This window comes from Mus musculus, chromosome 5 (assembly GCF_000001635.26).
Source record: "Mus musculus strain C57BL/6J chromosome 5, GRCm38.p6 C57BL/6J".
Lineage (NCBI taxonomy): Eukaryota > Metazoa > Chordata > Mammalia > Rodentia > Muridae > Mus > Mus musculus.
The window spans coordinates 142,515,406-142,538,172 of NC_000071.6; the positions used below are offsets into that span (position 1 = coordinate 142,515,406).

Below are 22,767 nucleotides of genomic sequence, written 5' to 3' on the forward strand. Positions count from 1 at the left end.
TGGCCGGCCTAGCCTAGCTTAGCTAGCAAATTCCAGGCCACTGTGAGACCCTATTTTAAAAACAAAACAGTTGTTGGCACCTGATACCATGCACATCAGGCCAGACACACACACACACACACACACACACACACACACACACACAATCTAAAACAAAGAGAATAATGTATCTGAACATCAGAGAGAGAAAAAACACTGAATTACTAACAAGTAATTTGCCAGGCCTGGTGTAACTCATGCCTGTAATCCCAGCACTTGGAAGGCTGAAGCAGAAGGAATACCATGAGTCTGAGGCTACTCTGTTGCCATTAATTAATTAATTAATTAATTAGGATCTTCTTGGTGACAAGTGCTAAGAAAAAGCAGAGGCCAAAATGGTCATCATCAATTACCACAAAATTAAAGTTCAGATGAGAGAAATCCGTCTTGGAGTCTCAGGTACGGTTTTACCGCTGTGAAGACACCATGGCCAAGGCAATGTGAAAAGCGTCTAACTGAGGGCTGCTTCCACTTCTGAGGATGCCTGGTGCTGGAGCAGTAGCTGAAAGCTCACACCCTGATGTGCAGGCATGAGGCAGAGAAAGGAAGACGGGCCTTGGTGTGAACTTTTGAAACCTCAAAGCCTACTCCATGCACACCTCCTCCAACAAGGCCACCCCTCCCAAACTTCCCGTACTTCTCAAACACTCCACCAACTGGGAACCAAACATTTAAGCACATGAACATATGGGGGCTGTTTTATTCAAACCACCACACTTGGCATATCCTAAGCTTCAGTATACAAAGTATTAAATACAAACAAAAGCCCTGACATGCTTATTTTGAGACAGAGTCTCACTCTCTAGCCCAGGCTGACCTAAACTCAAGACCCTCCTGCCTCCACCCACCCACCCCCACCCACCCCCGCTTTTTGAGACAGAGTCTCACTTGGTAGAACAATGACCTTGACCTCATTGTGTATGGGAATGATCTTGAAGCCTTATCCTCCTGCCTCTCTCTTCCAAGTGCTGGGATACAGGCTTTTGCCACCATGCCAGCTGACGTGGGGCTGGAGATCTGACTCAGGGCTTCCTCCATGATAGGCAAACCCTCTACTAACTAAACTCCATCTCCAGCCCCTAAGGTCTTGTTTTTAATTGGTTTAAACTGTGACCACAATGAATGGGGAGATCAACCAGATGGGGCAGTGTGGATGGTTCATCTGGCAGGAAGTCACTGGATCATGTCCAAAGTTCTAGCACTCAAAAGGTGACAAGACAACACTGTCATTTTCAAGGATGGCCTTGGGGCTGGGGACCTGAGTTCAGTTTCCAGAAAGCAATGTAAAACTCTGGCCAAGGCAGAAGGTGCTTGTATCCCTCACACTGGGAAGGCTGAAGCAGGCAGATGCTCTGGGTTCGCTGGCCAGCCTGGTAATGTCCAGGCCATGAGAGACTCCATTTCAAAACAAACAAATAAGGTAGAGGGCACCTGAGGAACAACACCTGAGGCTGTCCTCTGACCTCCACGTATACATCCAAGTATGCACAGCCAAACCTACACATGCATCCCCGCGCGCACACAAATGCTAAACAAGAAATAGCTCACAGCTGAATGCCATGGCCTCTGGGGAGAGCAAACGAGGAATAAGGGAGAACTGGCAGAAAGCCAGGATTTTGTTTTTATTTGGTCTTAAGCGGCGATGAGAAAGCATTCCTTTAACTGTAAACACATCTAACTGGAGATAAGAGTCTTTTAAAGGGCACGCTTTTCAAGTGCTGAAAGAATATGCGAGTGTCCTACTTTGATTCCCAGGTGTACTTTCTTGTACACGCTAGCGCATCTGAAACTGGGAAGCATCCCCTGCTCACCATGAGCTATGCAGTGGTTGGGATTCAACAGCTCACCTGGTGTTCTTGGAGCAGAGTTGCAACACAGCAGGCATGTGTGGACACAGGCGGGCAGGGGGAAGTTCTGACTGCCCATTTCCAGAAGCTGAGTGTATCAGGGAGATCAGGGGGAGCACTGAAATGTGACACTTCTATCAGGTTTAGGACATAGAGAATGGTACTTTATGTGCAGTGTGGCACTGAGGACTCTGCATTGGGAAGAAGCCTAGGGTCTCAGTGGTAGAGCCCCTGTCTAGAATCCCCCAGTGAGGGGCTGGGGGCGTGGCTCAGTGGTAGAGCCCCTGCCTAGAATCCCCCAGTGAGGGGCTGGGGATGTGACTCAGTGGTAGAGCCCCTGCCTAGAATCCCCCAGTGAGGGGCTGGGGCGTGGCTCAGTGGTAGAGCAACTGCAAGCCTTGAGAGATTCATTCCAAGTAACACACCCCAAATCTATTTGACTATTATACACCAGTTTGTGCAAGCTCAGAACTAACTATACAGAGGAGAGTCCATGTATAAAACCATGCTTAGATTTAGTAGACTTCTTTCTATTCTCACTCCCTATGTAACCCAAACTGGTTTAGAAGTCACTAGGCTGCCCAGTTGGCTCTGTGGTTTGTATGGAGTATGTGTGTATGAGGGGGAGGGCAAGTGCTAGGCAGCATCCTCAGAGGTCCACATCTCTGCTGAGGTCACTGCCAGGGTCAGAGTGCACAGGAGAGGAAACTTTTCTAATAAATCAAAGCCCTTATCTGCTGATCTTAAAATGTAGACCAGGGGTCTAGTCCCTGTCACATATGTTCCTTCTGAGACCTGCTCAGCTGGCCGCAGAAGAGAAGTCAGGGCACTCACTCCACAGGGAAGGAGGAGGGAAGGATGGAAAGAGAGAGAAAATGCAGAAAGACAGTTTGCAGTCCATGACCAGAGCTAGACAGAGGCCTCCAAAGACCAGAAAGGTGTACTGTATCAATACCGGCATTGCAGCTTGCCCTGTGCAACCTGGGTGGCGAGGCTGACCCTGTGGCCAGACCATACCCAGAGCATGGAGTCTCAAGTTGCTTTCTTGCCATCAAGAACAGTTACAGACCTGCTGGTTAGTGCCCAGAAACCATGTGTGGCTCTAACAAGTATCCCAACACACAGGAGGGTGCTGAAAGTCAGGCGGGGGCTTAAGGAGGGGGAAGGGAAGGCCTGCCTGCTGCTTACTGTGAAGGAAGGAAAAAGAGGAAATTGACCATTCTAGAAAACAAGAGAACAGCCAGGACAGGGTGACTTGGAAAGTGCCAGGACATCTCACCCAGAAGACAAAGTCAGAAAATGACTGCCTGAGTGTGTCACAAAGGAAAAGCCCAGTGAGATGTGGACAAGCCTCTAATGAAACCAAAGATAGATTTAAGGGGGAAAATGTGTTCCTGGGGGTACAGTTCAGTGCTAGAGCACACAAGGTCCAGGTTCTATCCAACAAAGCAAAGGGAGCAAGCAAATGAATCTCACAGGGGCTGCAGAGAGGGCTCAGCACTTAGTTAAGAGCTCTTGCAAAGGACCTGAGTTCAGTTTCCAGCACCCACCCACCTCAGGTGGCTCCCAAATGCCTGTAACTCCGGCCCTGAGAATCCTGACACCGTCTACTGGCCTCAGTGGGTACCAGGCACTCTTGTGGTGGTACACATATATGCAGACAAAACATCTATACATGTAAAATATGAATACATAAATCCTAAAAAACCAAAACCAGACCCCTCACACTTCAGCGTGCTCGACTTTACAAGAGCCTCTTTCAAGGGATGAGGGGGTTGTGTGGGTTTTTCTCAGGCCAGAGGACCTCAAGGAAACTCTAGCATACTGTTTGACTATGGAGGCTAAAAACAGAACGCCTGAGCTCAAAACTGTCTGTGGGCGTGGCTTCACTGCAGTGCAATGAATTCCCAGGAAATCCCATGCAGCCCACAGGCTCCTGAGAAAATTCTGTCAGTGCAGATGGCCAGGACTGAACATGACAGAGGCCATGCAGTTGAACAGATCACCAACAGGACACGCTTGACAAGCATGCTGTCACCAAAACGGATGGGTGCCCCAGAATAGAAGGGAGGACCCAGCAGTGGCACCGAGCACAGGGGGTAGAGCCAAGGGACTATCCGTGGGTCGGGAAACTTCACCCAAGAACTATGGCTGGACTTGAAAGTCACTTGGGTTTAGTGGTGCTGTTCTGCCTCCCACCTGCTCCTTGCTGACACTGTCACTTGTGCCTGCCTTGCCACTGCAGGCTGTAGGCGTTGAGCAGGCAGTTTTGGTTTCAAAGAGGAGCAAACATTATTCCAAAGGGGCTGGAGCGATGGCTCAGTGGTTAGGAACATTTACTGCTCTTCCAAAGGACCCAGGGTCCGCAGTCAGCACCCAGGCAGCTCATAAACACGAGGAACTCCAGCTCCAGGGGATCTCATGCCCTCTCCTAGCCCCTCAGGCAACTGTACTCGTGTACACACACACACACACACACACACACACACACACACACACACACACAAATAAAAAGAACTCTTTAAAATAATTGTTCCCCAAGAATTGCACTTTAAGGTGGCTCAGGAGGCAGAGACAGGAGGATCTGTGTGAGTTCAAGGCCAGCCTGGTCTACAGAGTGAGCTCCAGAGACCCTGTCTGGAAAAACAAAAACCAAAGAGCTGCACTTCATGGACTTCACCCAGTGTCCTCACTGCACTTCATGGACTTCACCCAGTGTCCTCACTGCACTTCATGGACTTCACCCAGTGTCCTCACTGCACTTCATGGACTTCACCCAGTGTCCTCACTGCACTTCATGGACTTCACCCAGTGTCCTCACTGCACTTCATGGACTTCACCCAGTGTCCTCAGCCACAGCTCAGTTACCTTACTGAGATGATTACACTTAGGGCTTGAACGGTGACACCAGATGACCTTGAGGGGTGGCTGCATCTTGCATGTGACACAGAGGTATGGATCCTTGGGGCCCTTCCCAAAGACTCCACAGCTGAATGTGAAGGAGGCCTGAGAAGATGATGTCATTCCGTAATCGTGGACAGCCAAGTGGCAAAAAAGACTTCTTCAGTTATAAATACAGTTGATAGTCTGATGGGAGTGCTCAGTGGTTAAGGAAATCTGCTCCGAAGCCTGATGACCTGAATTCAAATCCCTGTAGCCACACAGTGGGAGGAGAAACGTGCAGAGTTGTCCTCTGACCTCCACGTGTGCCAAATCACACACAGAAAATAAACACTGATCAGTTCACACTAGATTCACTCAAAGAGAGATTACCTAAGTGAACCACAAGCAAACACATGAGCCTGTGTGTGTAAACTCATGCCTATGTGGAGATCAGAGGTCAATATCCATGCCATGGTCAGTTGCTTTTTATTTCTTGAAACATAGTTTCTCACTAGCCAGGAGCTCACTCTCACTGATTCAGCAAGGTAACCCTCGGGCCTCAAGGACCCTCCTGAATTCTGGAGTTCTAGACAGGTGTTGCCAGAGTTTACACACGTGCTGGGGGCCTGCATAGCAAGTACTCTATGTTTCATGAGCCTTTCAAAAACAAGAAAGCTAAATAAATGCTCAACGAATCCGGGGCCCAGAGCTCTTGGACTGCAACATGTGCGTGCTGTGACAGAGAAGGCTGGCATGGCCTCTCAGCGCTCAGTCTTCCCTCTTCTAGCACAGTAACTTCCGACACCATTCTCCCATGTCTACTGCAGATGGGCTGGTCACATGTATGTTCCAGTTGATGAAGGGTGAGGGATGCTCCTGCTGGGACATGCTCCATGGGGGACATGCTCCATGGAGTGGGAACTTAAGGGTTCTTTGGAAACTTAGCTGTGTTGGATGGTGTTTTGCTAAAGCAGACTCATGAAGGACTGTTTTCCTGAAGCAGACACAGGAGAGAGGATGTTTTGCTAAAGCAAGCACGTGAAAGGACACGTGATAAAGGATTCTTCCCTAACAACATGCATGTAGTGGTCCGACTTACAACGCATAGTTGAGCTCCATTTGTTGTGACTCCATGGAGAGAAATGCACCAAAAATCTTCTGGTGGTGTGCTGTGGCTTTTTGCCACTTCTGCCGACTCAGGCTGATTGGCAGAGTGATGTCAGCTGAGACAGACTCACATGGAGTTTTGCTGAGACAAGACACATGGTGAGGCAAGACCCGTGGAGGACAAGTAATGACTGCAAGGAGTATAAATAGGGCTCAACAGACTGTGAGAGGGGCTTACTGGTAGAGTGAGCTCTGCAACCCTTGTTGGTCTCGCATCTTCGCTGATCTTTTGCTTAGCTGAGAGAGGCACAGCAAAGAACTTCTCCTGTCGTCCCTGTTGGTCCTGGTCCCTCTTGCTGATTCATGCTGATGCAGCTGAGGTCTGGCTGACTCTGCTAGGTTATGCCACAACTGCTGATTCATGCTGTTGTCCCGACTCTACCCAACTAGACTGCTGATACATTTGTAAAGTATTTACAAACAGATCAAGCTGCCACTACTGATCTGTGAACTAAACTGCTGATTTCCTGACAACGCAGATGGGATTTGCTCTAAAAACCAATTTGTAAACAGATCCACTTCTCCCATATCCTTTCTTTTCCACTCCCTCTGGTGGGTGGTGGGCTAGAAGGGAGTGAAAGCATTTAAGAACCGTCATTAAAAGTAGGCTTTCATCGCCAACTGGATTTGGAATCACCTAGGAGATACACCTCTGAGTCTGTGATGGAGATTCCCGGGATGTTTAACTAAGGACTTACGGTCTTAGTAGCAACATTATTCTAGGGCTAGTAAAAACAAACAAACAAAACAAAACAGGAGAAAGCATTCATGTCTCCCTGCCACAGTTAGGACTTCTCTCACTGTCACGCCATGATGCAGCATCCCTGCAACTAGTGAGCTCAAATAAACTCTTCCTTAAGATGCTGTGGCTGTTGGTTTTGTCAACCTGACACAATCCAGAGTCCCCTCCGACCATGTCTGTGGTGGTAGTAGGGACTGGTTCTTGGTTACCTTAGCTGAGGTGGAAAACCTGTCCATATAGGAGCCACTTTTGCCTACTTGAGGGGTTCTGGACCCTATACGTGGATAAAGTAGGCCAGCAAGATGGCTCAGTGGGTAACGGCACTTGCACACAAACTGTGAGCCACACTCAGCCACCATGCAGTACCAGCTATGACAGATTGTGCCCCCTGAACTCTGAGCAAAAGGAAGTCCTCCTTCAAGTTATTTGTCTATAAAAATATATTTAAAGGATTTTATGTTGTCATTTATGTATGTTTATCTATGAAAACCTGTGTTGGTACCCCAGAAGAGGGCGTTAGATCTGCTGGATCTGGTTGTGAATCAGCTGATGCGTGTGCTGAGAATAGACTTAGGTCCTGTGGAAGAGCAGGAAGCGTTTTTAATCATGAGCCATCTCTCTAGCTCCTTAGATTACTTCTTCCTATCTGGTCACATCACCATGAAAGTAGCTACTACACAAACATAGGTTGGCCTTCTCCCCAAATCATCCTGCCCTCAACAACCCTGAAAGGAGAGGCATGAAGCAGTGCAGTGAGGCTGAAGGTGGAAACAGCCCAGGGCTCTGGGGACCAGGGGAGTCCACCCTACCCGTCCTGAATGTAGCACCCGTATATGGAAAGAAACAGATCTGTATCAACTTCAGTGATACCCTGGCCAACTGCAACGCCTAGCTGATCTCCAAATGTCTATAAAATATGGCATTTAGTATTGCATTTCTAATTATAAACCATTCCACACACAAGGTGGTGTCCCCAACTTCCAGAGAGTGAAAAAGAACAGTTGCACCTACCACCAACCCAAAAATATGGCCACTGCAATCTGCTGCTCTCCCCTTCCTTACTGCAAAAGGCAAGCAGCTAGTTCTTACTGCCATTTCACTAAACCCTGTGATGGTCACTGTTGTCAATCAGGGTCCAGAATCCCCCTCTGGGCATGATGGGGGCTTATTTTGTGTTATGAGGTGGGAAGACCTGCCCACTGTGGGTGACACCATTCCCTTGCTGAGATCTTGGGCTGCGCACAGTTTGCATTACTACTCTGCTTCCTGCCAATGAAGTGTGTTGGCCTGCCTCCTGCTCCTGCCTCCGTGCCTTCCTTTTGCACTGGAAGCTAGAGTAAACACTTTTCTCTCATGGATTGCTTTTGTAAACTCTTTTATCACAGCAAATGAAGAAAATAAAATGAAGACAATGCCATTTGATATTTGGCCTGTTTTGTGAAACAGGGTCTTGCTAAGGTGTCAAGGCTGGCCTGCAGCTTGCTATGTGGTCCAAGCTGGTTTTGAGCCTGGGATGTTCTGCCTCAGCCTCCTGAGTGCTAGGACTCCAGGTAAGCACTAAAGCACCAGTCCTGTTACACGGTTATAACTCCGAGTTATACCACTCTAATTGTACATGAGCCTTATATAAATTACATTCCCACTTTATGTATTTGTGTGTGTGTGTTTCGAGACAGGGTTTCTCTGTATAGCCCTGGCTGTCCTGGAACTCACTTTGTAGACCAGGCTGGCCTCGAACTGAGAAATCTGCTTGCCTCTGCCTCCCGAGTGCTGGGATTAAAGGCGTGTGCCACCACGCCCGGGCACTTTACGTATTTGGGGAGGATTTACTTTCTTTCTGGGCATGATCAGCCACATCTTCATGGTTGCATGAAGCCATGACTTGTTTGACGTCACAGATTTAGGATTCTTACCGCAAGAAGGTGGCACTCCCTTGGACCCGGACTGATGGTCGGTCAGGTTTCTATGTGCGTTGTTCTAACTTTGGGCTATCACCTCTCAAGGGTGCACTTGTCTCTTGGTTACCATCAGACAAGAGGCTCCTGGACTTTTCTGCCACCATATAACACATATAGGAAAGTACTGTTTGTACACGGCACACTGCAGGTAACTAGAGGGTGGACAGGGTCCTCAATGAAGTAGATGAACCACCGAGATGAAGCATATCAATACTCACAGCGTGCTGTAAAGATCCAAGAGTGGAAAAAGTAACACCCTGTGTGGGGGCCTGGGGTGGAATGCCCATGCTATTGTTTAGTAGAGTTGTTTATTGAGATGGTCCCATTAATTAGCCCAGGCTGGCCTCCAACTCTGGAATCTCCTATCTCTACTTCTTGAGTGCTAGGATCAGAGGCATACATCACCGTATCTGGCTTTTTTTCTTTGTGTGTGTGTGTGGGGGGGGTGAGTGTGTGAATGTGGGCACACGTGCCACAGTTAGAATATAGAGATCTAGAGGTCAAGTTTCGGGAGTCTGTTCTCTAATTCCATGGTGGGTCCCAGGGATTGAACTCTCATCACCAGGCTTTTACAGCAAGTACCTTTACCTTCTGAGCCATCGTGTTAGCCCTGGCTTGTTACTGAGTTCTAACTTATAACACTACAGTCGTATGTTAATACTTAGAACTAGATCCACCCTTGTTTTCTTGACGGCTACACATGCCCAGTACTTCCCTGAGAATGGGGTGAATTTGCTTGTTGTTGAGTAGAGGGGCCCATGATAAATGTCCATGCGATTATTGTGGCCAATGCTTGTTGGGGGTGGGGATAGTGACAAATCCAGCCTGAGCCATCTGGTGCTGTATTATCTATCTCTTCACTCTACAGGGCAGAGTTAAGTGGTTGTGACAGAGACCATACGGCTTCCCAAAGCTGAAACTATTCACTAGCCAGCCCTTCGGAGGAAGAGTTCAGTAATCATTATGCTAGGCTGCCCAAAGGCTCAGTGTTAAAGAACTGATTTTAATGTTGTGTGCTAATGACATACTTGGAAGTTTGTTCATTTGCTTTGCTATTTTCTGTTGCAGTTAAGCGATCTGGGGCAAGCCTGTCATAACGTAACCTCCTTCCCTAGAAAGGTCTCTCCTATCATTAATGTGGGACCCCCACCCCCATGCAAACTTTTTCTCACTTGCACCCCATGTCCTCACATTTTGGTATGTTCCTTCAATCTCAGCAGCAGCTCCCCAGCCCCAGGCCGACAAGCTCCACCTCCCTGCAGCTCCTCCTGCAGCTCAATAATCTCAGTATGGTCAATATCTCAGTACGGACAGTCTCCACTTCCCAGATGCTCTGCCTCCTCCTAGAGCCTTCTCTCCTCCACACTGACACTTAAGAAGTATACCCCTGCCCTCCCAAAGTCCAGCATATCCTTTCAGGTCCCACTAAACAGCCTGGTCAGCAACTCCCAAACTCAAGTCATCCTCCACCTCAGCTTCCCAAGGGCTATGCTTACAGCCCTGGCACCCACCACGCTCACTCCCTTCCTGTCTTCCCTTCAAAGTCTTTCCTTTTGACATTTGAACCCTCTGTGTGTCCTCCACAGGCACTACACCCTGTGCTTTCCATGTCATACAGTCACCCACCAGCCCTGCCTCCTCCTTCAGAACAGTGGAGAAGTTCTGGGTCCAGGGATGCAGCTCTATGGCAGAGCGCTTGCCTCGTGCATATAAGGCATTGGGTTCCATCTCAAGAACTCTAAAAAAAGAAAAATGACATCTGAATTCTTAGACCAGACTTAAACATCTGGCCAGTGTTTTAGTTCCAGGTTGTTTGGCATTTATTTTTATTGTGTTTGTAATGGAGAAATACATTATCTGCTTTCAAAATCGTGCTCGAAAATACAAGGAGTACAGATACCACGTAACAGAAAACTCCAGTCAGGAGACGCTATGCACATCACATGAAAAAATAGTCTGGTATTCACGTAATAAAAACTAGACTTCAAAAGTCCCAAGTTTCCAGCTTGGTTTAAAAAAAAAACAGGCATATTTACACAAAACATTTAATAAACATTTTTCCAGTGTGTAAACAAAATGAGGAGACTAAATTTGTGCCTGGCTGTCTCCAGCAGACACCATGGCTGTTTGGAATGCAGGAGCCATGCACTTTCTTATGCTGGTGGAAGGGCAGGGTGAACATGCACAGAGCAGAGGTGTGACAGAAAGAGGTCCGGCAGTCTGGTTATCAGAAAGTCTCAATTACTGCTCAGTTTAAAAGGGAAAAAGACTATAGTCCAACACTAAAAATTAATCTAGAAGGACAAGAAGGGTTAAACAATTCTGACTTGACATGGGAGAAAACAGGCAGAACAGAAAGGAGTTTTAGAGGGAAAGGGAGAGACAGACCTGGATGCTTGGAAGAGTTGTTAAGTTTGCTGTATCTGGATTAAGAAGACTAAAGCTATCATTCAGTGACATCCTTTGGCCTTTATAGTTACTACATCCGGGGACTCTGCTCCTTTATTGAGAAACAGCTCTAATTTATAGTATCCCTGAGACTTGGTAAAAGAGTAGAAAGCTGACTAGATGTCAAGAGCTTTGTGGAAATTATTTTTTTGTATGACTGTACACATATAATCTGATCAATTTTGGTACTACATTAAAATAAAACATGGCTTAAACTTCTTAAGAGTAAAAAATGCCTTTTTGCCTACATATTTAAACTTGGAAACTAGTTTTCTTCCAAAGCAGATACTCTGTGATCTAGAAAATCTCACATCCATGGAGATCAAGAACAGAACACTGACCCAAGTTTTCCTGAGATATTTTAACCATGAAGTCAGAATTTGATGTTTTGTGTCATGTGGCCAAAAATCTTTTGTATTTGCATTACAATTTAGATATTAATATTCTGGACTTTTAAGAAGCAGCATGCATGCTTGCATGCTTAATGCAAAGAGGATGAAGTTTTTGTTTGAGGACAAATGATTAAGAAAAAAGGAATGTGGAACTGAGAAAATACCTAGCTGATTATACATTCTTCCAAACAATTCTACAGATAAAACCCATATACCATTTCTTGATCTTCTCCCACAGAAACCAAATACTTAGTAACTATGGTTTTGATGTCAAATGAATGCCCTCGAAGATTACATTCCATCTTAGAGGGTGTAGACGCCTCCTGGGAACTGAGATACATATTTCATACTTTCTCAAGTATATTACTACAAAAATAGCATGCGACTTTAAGATTAGTAAAGAAACCTTTTCGGGGAGGAAAAAAAGGTGAAAATTCACCAAAGTGGAAAGTCAAAAATTAGTTCTAGTTCCTAATGGAAAAATTTTAAATCCCATAAAGTACTATAATAAGGGTTCTGATAGTTTGTATTGCAAATTTCCCAACAATGGATCAAACATAAATCCAATTCTAATGTCAGTCAAGGACAGAAATGAATACAGCTAGAGGGGATTTTCCTCTTTTCTAATCAGAGCTCTCTGAAATAATGTAACTACTATCAACATGCTAATGGTCTGAGGCATGAGTAACAGTACTGGTTTTGAATGCTAATCTGGACTTCAAGATTAGGCCAGCAAAAAAAGTTACTAATGGAGTATGAATCTATTTTGAGTCAAATCTAGCCTGGTTCCCTCATTTTCCTTTAACATCCGAAAGCGACAAGTTCAATTTGCAAGAATTTGTGTAAGGGCCTTTGAGATAGTTTCTATCCATTCAATCTGTTTTATTGAACTCTCAATAAAAGGAATAGGATCTCTAGGAAAAACAGGGATACCGGGCTTATCTGTTCCCAGGTGTTTCCTGAGAGGCCAACAGAGAAGCTGCTGTCTGAGTGGTGTCTAAGCGGGACTCATCTATCTGGTTCTTCCCTTCTGTTGGGTTTCTTGTTTCTTTCTTCTTATCAGCTGAGACTGTCTTCTAGACTCCTAGTATAGGATTGGGTATGTTCGTTGCTGTATTTCCTGAAGGTCTAGATGGATGGTTTACCAGATGTGTCGAAGAAACCACTCTGGTCATTGTAGGCTTAGGTGGTGGTGAAATGGTAGGTTGTGAGGGAATCTGAGGGATGCTTTCACTCAGTGCAATTCCTGAGCTTTCTATGGGATTCACATGCTGCAAGGAAACATCAGGAAACTGTATGTTGGTCACAGATGCTGCCATAACAGCCAGAGCAGGACTGTTTCTGCCCTGAGGGTTTCCAGTCAGTGGACCTGTCTTCATAGTGCCAGTAGGTGAAGGAGCAGTCATGCTGTTTTCACTGTCTATAGACAAGAGAAGGCTGCTGTCAGTCACAGCTGTCAGCCTTACACTTTCTGTTAAATGGGTTTCCTTTTTCTGAAGAACATGATTTGGAAGTAGCTGATGAAGTTCCTTCCTTCTTAGATGCATTGCAGCAATCTTCATATCCATCTCAAACATCTTACTATTTATTGCTTGTCTGTACACTGTATCTGTGAAAGACTGAATATCATAGGTGAGATCAATACTGAGAATTTCAGAGTTTTCTGGCTTCTTCAACACTAACCCGATCACCCACATAGTACGAAATTCTTCCTTGTCAGCAGTTTCTTTTGGTGCTGGAAACGACTGAGGATTCACATGAGCCAGAGTAATGAACTCATTCTTTTCCAGGCTCCCAACCAGGATTCGGATCTTTGATTCCACCAAGCCCACCCACTCTAAATGTTGTTTCTCTGTTGGCGCACTTGCCAGAAGTACAATATAATGCTTGTATTTTTGAAAAAAGCTTGGAGCTTCAAAAAGTTTGGACCATTCTGCCTTATTCAGCAGAATTTCATGTGTGATAGCAAGTCCTTGTTTAAACTCCTCAATCATGACCATCCTGGTCGAAACAGACACATTGTACGTGGAGTTCTGCTGTGGGTATGCTGGTGTAATTATAGGCATAAGATGGTACCTGTCACTAGGATTCACTCTTGGGTCCCATACAGGCAAGTTAAGATTTCGTTCTTCTGGTTCTTTTAACAACACTGGATTTGGCCATTCCCACTCAGAAAACACCAAGAAAAATTTTCGCACAAGAGTGGATGCTATTGCATTTGGGTAAAGCTGGCAAGTTCTTGCTACTAGCATAGCCCAGGAAACACCTCCAAGGAAACCCAATATATTGGAATAGATGTTGTGGCATTTGGCCCATAATTTGATGGCTCTCAGTGTTAACCTGAAGCTGTCAATGTTTGGTACTAGATGTAAAATCTCATCAGTTACCCGGCAACCGTTAAGGCTTCTTATGCACCTAATATCTAAATTTTTAAGCAGACTATCATCTCGTAGGTCCAAATCTTCTGGAATAGTCTGCAATGCTAATCTTGCAAACAAAATATCAATCTCTATTCCATCAAAACACAGTTTGATAACCGGCACAAAGGCCTCCTCAACAGCTCTTAAATCTTTTACTTCCTCTTGTAGTTTCAATTTGTCATAGAAGGAGGTGAAAAAGTCATTTCGATCCACGTGTCTTGGTGCAACGCACAAAGCATCGATATCTGCACCTTTCGTGTGTACTCCTAATCGGTAAGAGCCGAACGTAAAAATTTTCCCCCCAACATTCTCAATTACAGCTTGTGGAAGATTCCTGCTTTCACTGATTTCTCGGATCCATTCCTTCACCAGATTATTTAATTTCTGCAAAATTAAAATCCTGCGCTGCAGTTCCTCTTCCTCTTCAAACACCCCGAAGGGCTGGAGGGTCTCGATCAGCTTCTGGGTGAGTTCGCGGTCTGTGTCCTTGGGGGCGGCCAGGCTGATGGGGGACGATATGCCGAACTGCTTCGGGGCGGGAGCCGGTTGTTGTGCTCCTTGGGTGGTCACCGCAAATGGCATCATCTCTAGCTCCCGCGCCGCCAGGGCACCTGCCCCGCCACCGCGACCTCGACGGCCTCTGCTCGGCTCATGATCCGAAGGCGCGAGGGGCGGGCTCCTGCCGGCCGGCCCTGTCGGCCCCCGCTCCGCTCCGAGCCCGCCGCCTCAAGCGCTTCCCCTGGTATCCCTCCGGGCCAACATGGCGCCGGGCTCCTCAGCGGTCGCGTTCCAGAACCGACGGCACACGCACGCACCGGCCGATGCCGCTGCCGCTCTCACGAGATTGGAGGAAATTCTCGCGCTAGAAGGCTTCCGGAAGAGCTCCATCCCGGCCCGGCCTGCCCGGTTCTGAGAAGTCTCTCTTGAGGGACAATGCACTGTCCTCTATCCCCAAGCAGGTTCCAGAGGATGCTCCAGCTAGGCCCAGGGCGACAGTGGTGCTCTCATCAGGCCTGGTGTCACTTCTTGGGGTGGCTTCTACTTTCCCTGGCTCCTGCTGAGAAGTTACCATCAAGCCAAAACTATGGCCCTTTCGTCGTCTTCTGCCAGCCCATACTCAGATTTCTGTTCTCAGTATCCCACAGTTCCACTGCTGTGTGCGTGCGTGCAAGGTGAATATACTCAATTTACAAGGGCGCGCTGGATTTCCTGCATCAGAGCAAGAAGTCCTTTTTATTTTGTGGCCTCTAGAAGATTCCCACGCCTATGCTTGGAATATGCTCTTCCCGACATTCTCTTTGTTCTCTTCGTTTGGATACAGGATAAACCTTCCCATTCTTCCCGTGCTCCAGATCTGTGCTTGTTCCTGGGTGACGCCAGATCTCCCACTTCTCCATTCTCACTTAAGTTATATATAGTGTGCAGTTGAAGCACCACTGAAGTGCACTCTTTGCTTTTGTGGTATTGGGATCCAAGCGCCTCACACACTACCACTGAGAGAACCAACTTACATATTCTTTTAAATACTTACCTTTGTGTTACTGGTAGCATAATTGTTCCAGTTTCACTCCTGTTGCTGACAAAAAAAAAAACAAACGAAAACACAACTTAGGGGTAAAGGGTTTATTTGGCTTACAATTCCAGGTTACCGTCAGTTACAGGGAAGGTGAGAAGAACTTAAGATATCTAGCCACATCACACTCAGTCAAGAGCAGTGAGAACAAATGTACCCATGCCTGCTTCCTGTCATCCATCTATCTATTTCTCCTGTTTATACAGTCCAGGGTCCCTTGCCTAAGGACGGGAATGCCCACAATGGGCTGGATCTCCTGTGTAAATGAACACTCAGGACAGTCCCCTACAGACACACCCACAAGTCTACTGGATCTAGGTAATTCCTCATTAAGAATCTCTTCCCAGGGCTGGAAAGGTGGCTCAGAAGAAGGATGGGAGGAGGAGAAGGCACCACTGTTGCTTTTCCAGGATAGGAGATTGGTTCCCTATGATACCTCTGGCCTCTGATGGCACATGCTTACACATAATTAAAACTTGGAAACTTGGAAAACCTTTTTTTTTCAAGACAGGGTTTCTCTGTATAGCCCTGGCTGTCCTGGAACTCACTTTGTAGACCAGGCTGGGCTCGAACTCAGAAATCCACCTGCCTCTGCCTCCCGAGTGCTGGGATTAAAGGCGAAAACATTTTTTTAAAAAAAGAACTTTCTAGTTGATTCTAGATTGTGACAAGTTGACAGTTAAAGTTAACCAGCATAATTCTCTTGTTCTTTTAAACATCTGTCTCTATTTTGGAGGTGATACACTGTTTTCATCCTACCATCTCTTCAAATATGGTGAGCATTCATTAGTATTCAGTAGCCAGTAATGTCTCCGAGAGTCTAATTCTGTAGTGTGCTGTCTTTCATGAATTTCTGGGCATTTTTCCCTTTTGTGTTCTCTGATTTTTGTTATGAGCTCATTTGTGGAGAGGACTGGGATGCCCATGCCTGGTGAATATGGAAATCCAGGTAGGATTTCCTTTGGTTTTGCTAGATGCTCTTGTACTAAGCTGTGTATGTGATTTCTTTTCTTTCTTTTCTTTTTTCTTTTTTTTTTTTTTTTTTTTTTTTGAGTCAGGGTTTCTCTGTATAGCCCTGGCTGTCCTGGAACTCACTTTGTAAACTAGGCTGGCCTTGAACTCAGAAATCCGACTGCCCCTGCCTCCCGAGTGCTGGGATTAAAGGCGTGCACCACCACGCCCGGCTTCTTTCTTTTCTTTTTGCTTTTCTTTTTCTTCTTTGAGAGAGGGTCTCTCTGTATAGTTCTGGTTGTCCTAGAGCACAATATGTGGACAAGGCTGGCCTCAAATTCACAGAGATCCTCCTGCCTCTATCTCCTGAGTCCTGGGATTAAAGGTGTGCCACACCTGGTATGACTTTTAATGTTTTATCCACTATAATCCAGACCCAAATACATGTGGGACAAAATGTGCTTTTTAATTATCAAGAAAGTTTTTAAATTTTTCACCATCCAGAACCCAGGTGGAGAAAGATAACTTTCCTTGTTATCTATGTGCCAGATAGGTACTCAACATGCTAGCCTCTGGAGAGCCCAGCTTCCTCCGAAAGGAGGGCAGGTCTCAGTGCTACCTTCTTGCCTTTCTAAGGTTTCAATGGGCTCTGTCTCTCTTGTCCACTGTCAAGCTCAAATTCCTTTCTTATGGTTTTATTTTTATTTGCATGTGTCTGTGTATTTGTCAGTGCGTATACACTCACCCCAGCAGCTGTTGCTCCGACAGAGGTGCTGAGACTCAGACTCTGATCCTCTGGAAGATTGCCATGTGCTTTCAACCACTGAGCCAGTGCTCCAGCTCCACGTTTAAGCTTCTTAGTCATCCAAACTGACAAATGCCTCCCAGAGAAATTACACTTTCATAACTAGTTGAGATCCTGTGCTTCTTCCGGGGAAAGGGTCAGTCAGAGAAGTGTGGCTATGTAGGCATCTCCAGGATGCTACATGCGCTCAATCCCTGGAACCCATATAAAAACTGGGCCCAGTGGGGGCACACTTGCAGACGGGATTAGAGAAGGGATACAGACAGATTCCTGTACTGGAAGGCTAGAGAGCCTGCCTGATGGGATGCTGACCAATGAGGTGGACAGCTCCTGAGGATAACACCTGAGGTCATGCCCTAGCTCCCACACTTATGCACTCATGAACACATGTATATTCACCAATACACATGGATGAGCATACAAAAGGTCCTGTGACCATAAAAAAAAAAAAAAAAAAGGCGTGTGCCAGGCATGGTGGCACACGCCTTTAATCCCAGCACTTGGGAGGCAGAGGTAGGTGGATCTCTGAGTTCGAGGCCAGCCTGGTCTACAGAGTGAATTCCAGGACAGCCAGGGCTACACAGAGAAACCCTGTCTCAAAATACAAAACAGGGGCTGGTGAGATGGCTCAGTGGGTAAGAACACCCAACTGCTCTTCCGAAGGTCCAGAGTTCAAATCCCAGCAACCACATGGTGGCTCACAACCATCCCTAACGAGATCTGACTCCCTCTTCTGGAGTGTCTGAAGACAGCTACAGTGTACTTACATATAATAAATAAATAAATCTTTTAAAATTTTTCAAAAAAAAAATACAAAACAAACAAACAAAAAACCCAAAAGTCCTATGGTTGATCTTTTTTCTCACAGAAATGTTCTGAATTTGGGGTGGGGTAATAACCTATACATTTGAAAGATAATTTATAGTGTAATGTATTTTCCAGAAATAATCTAATTTTTGGTTACTTCTATGCTGCCCAATCCAATGAACCCAATGATCTTCATTGTTTCTGACCCACAGAATCTTCATGTTTGGCCAACAAGGCCAGAACAACACTATACTTTGTTCCTATGACCTGCATATCTCTGGACTCTCTCTACCTTTCTCGGTTTGCCGTTCTGGCTTCTCCTCCATTATTTAGCCTCAGGATGTTGGAGGTCCTCCAGTATCTGCATAAGCCCTCATCCCTCCTCATTGTACACTCACTACCTGCGCACTCTGTCAATTTCCACAGTTTTAATAACACCAACCAGTCTTGGTGGCTTATGCATGTAATTCAGCATTAGAGAGGCTGGAGCAGGAGAACCATGGGATTGAAACCAGCCTGGACTACATAGTGAGTTCTAGGCCAGCCTGGGCTATGAGACTCTATCTATAAACAAATGTACTTACAATTAACATTTTATAATCAGACCCTCTCTCCTAAGCAGTGGGTCCCTACCATACGACTACAACGTTGTCACCTTGGGTGTCTCAAACTTTTGCCATTTAAGAGAACACTTGGGTCAGAAAAATGGCTCAAGGGTTTGTAAAAGCACTTGCTGCATAAACCTCAGGACCTAAGTGAGATCTTCAAACCCAGGGGATTGAAAAGTGATTCCTGAAAGTTGTCCTCTGACCTCCACATGCATGCCATGGCATGCACATCATATGTAATGATGGATGGATGGATGAATGAGAAAGAATGGTTCCTCCCACTCTCCCATAAGCTGTTTCTTTCTGTAGTCTCCATTTAGAAAATCGAAGAGCCATGGACACTTAATCCTGGGCTTCACTTTTGGCACCTCCTCCTTTCTCTTTTTCAATATCCAATTACTTTGCCAACACTGTTGGTTCTCCTCATCCACTTCTCTCTACCTTTAACTGAACTCTAAACCACATGGCACTGCTCTGGTGAAATTTCTCTCATCAACTCATTACTGACCTTCTACAAGTATTCTGGCCTCAGGATCCAAATGGGCTTGTGTGGGCTTTAGTGGCCTCCTGTACTCTGTCTAAGTCCAAAGTAACCCCTGGCACTGCCACTGCCAAACACTGACTGCCTGGTCTTGCCTTTTGTTTCTTCCTTTTATTGATTGATTGACTGACTGATTGATTGATTGATTGGGTTTTTCAAGACAGGGTTTCTCTGTGTAGCCCTGGCTGTCCTGGAACTTACTCTGTAGACCAGGCTGGCCTCAAACTTAGAAATTCGCCTGCCTCTGCCTCCCAAGTGCTGGGATTAAAGGCGTGTGCCACCACCGCCCAGCCGTTTGTTTCTTCTTCTCCCTGGCTCTTTGAATAATACTGTTCCTTTGTCCAGAATGTTTTTCCTGCCCCACCAACTGCCCACTGCTCTTCCTCTACCTGGTATGTGCGTTATCATCTTTCACAAAGGCGAGCTTAAAGTTCATCTTCTTAGAGAGAACTTCCTAAACCTATCACTAAATCATTTTTCTTAGTGTTTTCTAAGTCTTTTTTTTTTCTTGGTTTTTGTTTCATTTTTATGTTTTGGTAAGGGGGATTGAGCCTGAGTCCATTCTAGGCAAATGTGTTGCCACTGAGCTGCACCCCTAGCCCCCAAAATATGTGTAGTTATGTTTCCTGATAGATTCTTTTGTGTGTGTGTGTATGTGTGTGCACGTGCATGTGGTGGGAACACACATGTGTTACATGAGTGGTGTGCCTGTGTAGGAATGGAGGCATTCTGCCTTATTCTTTTGATTCATAGTCTTCCTCCAAACTCACAATTTTCAGCTAGGCAACAGCACTTGGGTCACAGGCATATGCACAAGACCAGGCCTGGCTTGTTATGTGAGCTCTGGGATCCAAACCCGCATCCTCACAGTCATGAGCATGCTACACAGTCATGTAGCAAGGTTTTTAACTCCTGAGTCTTCTTTCAGTTCCTTGAGAGATTTTTTTTGGGTGGGGGTTAGGTTCAAGAAAGTATTCTCTCAGAAAAACCCTGTCTCAAAAAAACCAAAAAAAAAAAAAAAAAAGTGTTCTCTCCTGGCTGTCCTGGAAATCCCCCTTAGACCAGGCTGGCCTCAAACTCAAAGATCTGCCTCTTTCTGTCTGTTTCTGCTGGGATTAAGGGCGTGCGCCCCTCTGCCTGGCAGCTTGAGAGCTTTTATTTTCACTGTTATTGCCGATAGCTTCTCAGCTACCTAGGAACCAGATGTGTTTGCTTGTCAGCTGCACTGTGTGCAGCAGCACACCGAGTGCCTGACACAGGAGTTACTCAGTGGTAGCTAGCAACTGAGCAAAAGAGAAGCAGCCTTCTCACCCAGCCACCCTCACACCACTATGCAGAGCAACCACCTGTCAGTGCTGAGAGAGCCCAGGCCCCGACCACATTGCTTTAGGAAAATGAATGGTTCCTTTTTACATTCTGTATTTGTGGCAGCCTGTGAGCTGCATATGTCCCCAGCCTCACAACCCCTTTGTGTTCTACTCCAGAGGCTGGGAAGCCAACGTATTTGATGGTCCCATTTCTTCTGCAGCTAGAGGCCGACCTGGGGCACGACTAGCTGTTACCACAACATGCATACCTAATAGCATTTGAGCACACATTAAGGAAAACAATCTTTGACCCAATAGCACCATGGGAACTACTGGATGCTAACATGGTTCTGATGGAGTAAGTAAATAACTAAGAGGTTATTATTATTAGAAATACTTCAAATGGCTAATGGGCAATGTGGGATCTCTACTACTAATTTCGAATTCACAGCATTGTTCTTACGGTACCTGCTTCAAGCCAGTTCTGGAAAAGGCCCCTTCAGCTGGGGAATGGCTCAGTAGATAGAGGGAATTCGGACCCCAGAACCTATGCACAGAAGCCAGATAAACACGGCAACCTCCTGTGATCCAGCACTCGGGATGCCAGAAGCAGGCCCACTAGCAAGACTAGCTGGAACTGGTGAGCACTGGATGCATGAGAGGCCTTGCTTACTAAAGAGAGTGATTGCGACCCAGGGTCAGATTCAGGCATCCACACAAATGTACACACATATGCATGGATGCACCCACACATGCATATGAATATACATATACACGCCACACCTACACACAAAAAGTAAATAAACACTAAAAGGCTACGGTGTTGTGCAGTAGGAAAAAGTATTAAAGCACCAGGTCACTGGGGCCATGGAGATGGCTCCATGGTTAAGAGCACTAGCTGCTCTTCCAGAGGAGCCAGGTTCAATTTCCAGCAGCCATACAGCAGCTAACAAGGGTATGTAACTCCAGAGCATCTGATGCCCTCACCTGGCCTCTGAAGGTGCCAAGCATGCATATGATATACAGATATACACATAGGCAAAACACCCAGACACATAAATTTTAAAAAAGGAAAGAAAATTTTAAAGCAGTTCATTCCTAGTTGGGGCTGCAATGAAGCGGTAGAGCTCTCATCCAGCCCGCATCAGGCTGTGGGTTTGGCCACCAGGCCCATGAGTATGTTGCTTTGTTAGTAGACTAGCTATACAACTGCTGACTAATGAACTGAAGAAAATTAACTTGGTGTCTCTAAAGCAGTCGAGAGGTTCTGGAAAATGGAAGTTATGAGTTGCTTACTTCATAAGCGACAAGTGACCCACGGAGTTGTAAACACGCGTTCCCATCTGAGAAACGCAATGTGTGCCAAGTGCTAAGGAAAATGGAGAGCTTTGAACTTGATGAGGAAACTGGGGATGAGAACTGTTCAGTATTCTTTACATGTGTGCACACACACACACACACACACACACACACGTGATAACGAGACCATCCCAGGAGACTCCACTAGAATGGCAGCCTTCTCCACAGGCTGTTCCCACTTCACCCAGAGAAAAACTTCTGAAGGACATCTGGTCAGCAACCCTTGTTACCTTGGACTGCCACCAGCCTGTTGCAGCCAAGAGTGACCATTACAAATCACCTCATGCAACTTTTAAAGTTTTCTCATTAAAAGCTCTTTTCTTTGCCACCTTGAATGCACACGGGACTTACTATGGCACTTTTAGTCCCACTGAAATGTTCATTCCCAATAAATCTGTCTTTGAAAAGGGCTCAGGAGGTAAATTAAGGCTCTTGCTGGCCACCTGAGTTTGATCCCCAGAGCCACACAGTGGAGGGAGGACCAACTCTTACAAGGTATCCTCTGACCTCCACATTTTTGTCACAATGCACCCCCCAAATGATAAATGTAATTTTAACAAATTTAAAAACAAAATTGTCCATCTGTCTGTCCAGCAGTGGCTCGTGACAGTGTGTTGGGATGGATGTACCTCCCCTGCCTCCTGTATCTTTGTAAATTGATATAGTTTCAGACTGCTGAAGAAAAGCTCAGGTTGTTTTGGTTTTCATCCCGAAATGAACCTACCACCAAGCACCCACTAAAAGGAGGCTGGTGGAGAGGCAGCAACTCCCTGAAGAAAAGGGCAACAGCAGCGGAGCTCCCTCCCACCTTCACCCAAAGACAGGAATTATTCAGAAATCGGAGTCACATTGTGGGTGTGCTCACCTGTCTGAGCGCTAGGAAGGAGGGGCAAGAGGACCAGGAGTTCAGGGTCACCCTC

General features: G+C 46.1%; 2 protein-coding genes across 11 annotated transcripts in view; both read right to left on the reverse strand.

Moving 5' to 3' along the window:
* Window positions 1-22,767, reverse strand: part of Radil (Ras association and DIL domains) — a 67,304-nt gene that overhangs the window by 31,611 nt on the left and 12,926 nt on the right. The window lies entirely within an intron of this gene.
* Window positions 12,335-14,671, reverse strand: Papolb (poly (A) polymerase beta (testis specific)). Its single transcript, NM_019943.2, has one exon. It carries the CDS (start codon window positions 14,479-14,481, stop codon window positions 12,553-12,555), a length of 1,929 nt encoding a protein of 642 aa, NP_064327.1. The 5' UTR covers window positions 14,482-14,671; the 3' UTR covers window positions 12,335-12,552.

Coding starts and splice junctions, on each gene's coding strand:
- Papolb (NM_019943.2), bottom strand. CDS start 14,481: ATGATGCCATTTGCGGTGACCACCCAAGGAGCACAACAACCGGCTCCC.